The sequence below is a fragment of the Ciconia boyciana genome, chromosome 17, assembly GCF_034638445.1.
Source record: "Ciconia boyciana chromosome 17, ASM3463844v1, whole genome shotgun sequence".
Taxonomy (NCBI): Eukaryota; Metazoa; Chordata; class Aves; order Ciconiiformes; family Ciconiidae; genus Ciconia; species Ciconia boyciana.
The window spans coordinates 5,379,976-5,383,395 of record NC_132950.1 but is presented as its reverse complement, the minus strand read 5'-3'; the positions used below and the strand labels follow the sequence as shown (position 1 = coordinate 5,383,395).

Here is a 3,420-nt window from a genome sequence, read left to right as displayed (position 1 = left end):
GGTGGTGGGGTCCCAGCGGGTGCCAGGCTCACGGGACTGGGAAAACTGCCCCTCCCTGGGACCGGGGGCCTGGAGTCTGGCCCCAGACGGGAATCCCTGCCTGGGTGCCAGGAGGGCGTCACTGGAGAGACGTGTTTGGACGTGAGGGCAAAGGACTAAGGGCAGGACCCACTTTCCCCCAACCCGAGAGGGTGCTGCCCCCTCCAGCCCCCCCGGCCCCATCAGTGCTATCAGCCCCCGGCCCCCACCAGCCCCCATGAGGCCCCATCAGCCCCCCATTGCCCCCATCAGGTCCTGTAAGCCCCCATCAACCCCTACTGGTCCCATTGGCCCCCGTAAGCCCCGTCAGCCCCATAGGGACCCCCACCCCCAGGGGCTGGAGCAGCCTCACCCCAGCTTGGTGCTGGGGGTTCCCCGCCGCGATGTTGAGCCCCGGGGGCCACGGGGGCGCGGGGGAGCTGGGGGGCTCCAGAAGCTTCTGGCTGGTGGGTGACGCAGCAGGCGCGGGGCCGCGCACGGGCTCCTCCACTGACTCATCCCCCCAGGCGCTGGCCCAGCCCCAGCCCCCTCCCCACGCCGCTGCGGGGCTGCGCATCCCTGGGATGGTTTTACGGGCAAGCGAGGCAGGCAGGCGGGGACGAGGCCGGGAGCAGCTCCAAGGGCCATCCATCACTCCCAACCAGACAAACCTCCCGCGGCGAGAGGCAGACGGACATTTCTCTGGCAGGGGGAACCCGGGGGGCTGCCAGCCCCATCCCCGTGCCGCCCACCCAGTGCGCCTGCGTGCGGCCGCCCCCGCCCCGGGAAAGTTTCTCGTCCCTTCCCTGGGCCCTGCTGCAATTTCCATTAATAGCCAGCTGAGCCGTCCGGCTAAAAATAACCGCCGGCCCTCTTCATAAGTGGCCGCGGCCACCTCCCCGGCAGCCCCGCGCACCATGGCCGAGCGCCGCGTCCCCTTCACCTTCCTGCGCAGCCCCAGCTGGGACCCCTTCCGCGACTGGTACCATGGCAGCCGCCTCTTCGACCAGTCCTTCGGGATGCCCCATATCCCCGAGGATTGGTACAAGTGGCCGAGCGGCAGCGCCTGGCCAGGATACTTCCGTCTGCTGCCCCGGGAGAGCGCGCTGCTGCCGGCCCCCGGCTCGCCCTACGGGCAAGCGCTGAGCCGCCAGCTCAGCAGCGGCATCTCCGAGATTCGCCAGACTGCCGACAGCTGGAAGGTCACCTTGGACGTCAACCACTTCGCGCCCGAGGAGCTGGTGGTCAAGACCAAGGATAATATCGTGGAGATAACCGGTGGGTGCTGGGGATGGGGTCTGTGGGTTCCCCCCCTGGGTGTTGTGCTGGGGCAGCTGCCCCGGCGCTTGCTGGGGGAAAATGGGGTGGAAAGGCAAAGTGGAGCGGAATAAGTGATGGGAAGCAAGGGAAGGAAAAGCAAAAGGAGATGAGGAGAGGGAGGAGAGGAGAGGAGAGGAGAGGAGAGGAGAGGAGAGGAGAGGAGAGGAGAGGAGAGGAGAGGAGGGGAGGGGAGGGGAGGGGAGGGGAGGGGAGGGGAGGGGAGGGGAGGGGAGAGGAAAAAGGGAAGGGGAAAGGGGAAAATCAAAGCAAAGAGGAAGGCCCAACATTACAAGCTCAGTCTTGGGGCGCATTCTCACTGCAGGTGTTGCACAGGGTGCAGAGACCCCCCCAGCCCTGTATATTATATATATAACCCCTTGCTGCTGTCCCAGCCAGGACATGGGGAGGGGACACCCCCCCGGCCACAGAGGGATCTGGGGGGTGACAGTGGAGTGTCACGAGCCCCGCAGCCCCCCGTGATCCCCCGCAGTGCCCTGGGCCGCTCGGCCAGGGACACCGTGACGAAGCCCAGGCCCCGTGGCACGAGGCCAGCAGCGTGCTTGGTGCCCGGTGAGGGGGGTCCGCACGGGGTGGGGGCAATTCCCCAGCCAGCAGCATTCAAGGGTGCAGCCCCGGGGAGACAGGGGTGCTCAGTCTCCAGCCCCGCCAGGCTGGGGAGCCCGAATGAGGGCTGTGGGGCCAGCCGGCAGCGGTTGGGTCCCCTTGGCCACCGCTGGCTCCTGGCACCACACTTTGTTCCCCTTGAATTTGGGGAATGGTCCCACAGGGGGCCCGCTGCCCCAGGCTGATATTAAGGCAAAGAAAAGCAGGACGGGGTAGGATCAGCCCCTCCCCGGTGTCGGGCGATGCCGGGATCTGAGGACTGGGGCAGGGAAGGGTGCACCGCAGGCACCGAGACCTTCCCAGCTCCCTGCCCACCCAGCCAGCCCCTTCCAACCAGCTCAGGGTCTGGGTTTTTTTCCCTTCCAGGCAAACACGAGGAGAAGCAGGATGAACATGGCTTCATCTCTAGGTGCTTCACCCGAAAATACACGTAAGTACCAGGGAAGAGGGGAGGTGGGATCCTGGCAGCCCCCCCAGAGGTCTTTGGGGACCTCTGCCCAACCCCTCCAGTGCCCACTGGCCAAACTGGGGATGCCGCTCGCCCAAACTGGGAGCGGGGCAGGGCAGCAATTCGGAGCTGAGCATCTCTCACCGGTCACAGCATCGCACCCACCGCGGTGCAGGGTGGGCGGTGGGTGCCGCAGCCCTGACTCCCCCTCTCCCCCTGCAGCCTCCCCCCCGGCGTCGAAGCCACGGCCGTGCGGTCCTCGCTCTCCCCTGACGGCATGCTCACGGTGGAGGCCCCCCTGCCCAAGCCGGCCATCCAGTCTGCCGAAATCACCATCCCCGTCACTGTCGAGAGCCAAGCCAAGGAGCCAGCCAAGAAGTAGGTGGCAACGAGGAGGAGGAGGAGGAGGAGAAGCCGCTGCCGCCCGCCTGCATCCTCACACCCGCCCCTGCTCACAGCCCCCTTTTTATTGTCTATTTTGTACTCGCCCGGTCACTGAGTGCCTTGAATAAATGTGAAGGAACCGATAGAATCAGCTGGAATAAAAAGCGGTGAAAGAAACCTGTCCCCATGCCCTGTATCTGTCCCTCGGGAGCCCCGGCGGCACCGGTGCACCACGGCTGGGCCGTGCCGGCTGGGAACCGCGGGCACCGGCTCCCTGCTCCGGCAGGGCTGGACCAGAGGACTGGGACAGGGCTGCCTGGGGCCAGCGTGGCCAGCAGGAGGGCCACCAAACCCTGCTCAACAGCCTGGGGTCAGCATCCAGGGGTCAACATCCCCAGTCTTCACATCCCGAGTCTCCCTATCCTGGATATCCCACATCCCAGGTCTCCTACATCTCAGGTCTCCATATCCCAGCCTCCAGCATCCTGGGTCTCCAAAAATCTCCGGTCTCCACATGCCAGGTCTCCAACGTCCCGGGATCAGCATCCCAGTTTTCCACATCCCGGGTCTCTGACATCTCCAAAATTCTGGGCCTCAACAGCCCAGGTCTCCAATACCCCATGAGT

At 65.8% G+C, this 3,420-nt stretch overlaps 1 protein-coding gene across 1 annotated transcript; it reads left to right on the top strand.

Moving 5' to 3' along the window:
* The first annotated feature begins 610 nt into the window (after nucleotides 1-610).
* Nucleotides 611-2,942, top strand: HSPB1 (heat shock protein family B (small) member 1). The gene is made up of 3 exons (XM_072881921.1): nucleotides 611-1,296; nucleotides 2,329-2,392; nucleotides 2,633-2,942. The coding sequence occupies exons 1-3, from the start codon at nucleotides 936-938 to the stop codon at nucleotides 2,790-2,792; spliced, it is 585 nt and encodes a 194-aa protein (XP_072738022.1). The 5' UTR covers nucleotides 611-935; the 3' UTR covers nucleotides 2,793-2,942.
* Nucleotides 2,943-3,420: the final 478 nt, after the last annotated feature.

Bases quoted from the DNA above. Each gene is read 5' to 3' on its own strand.
- HSPB1 (XM_072881921.1), top strand. From the start codon at position 936: ATGGCCGAGCGCCGCGTCCCCTTCACCTTCCTGCGCAGCCCCAGCTGG. The intron at 1,297-2,328 runs GTGGGTGCTGGG...TTTCCCTTCCAG, and splicing joins TAATATCGTGGAGATAACCG to GCAAACACGAGGAGAAGCAG. The intron at 2,393-2,632 runs GTAAGTACCAGG...CTCCCCCTGCAG, and splicing joins TGCTTCACCCGAAAATACAC to CCTCCCCCCCGGCGTCGAAG.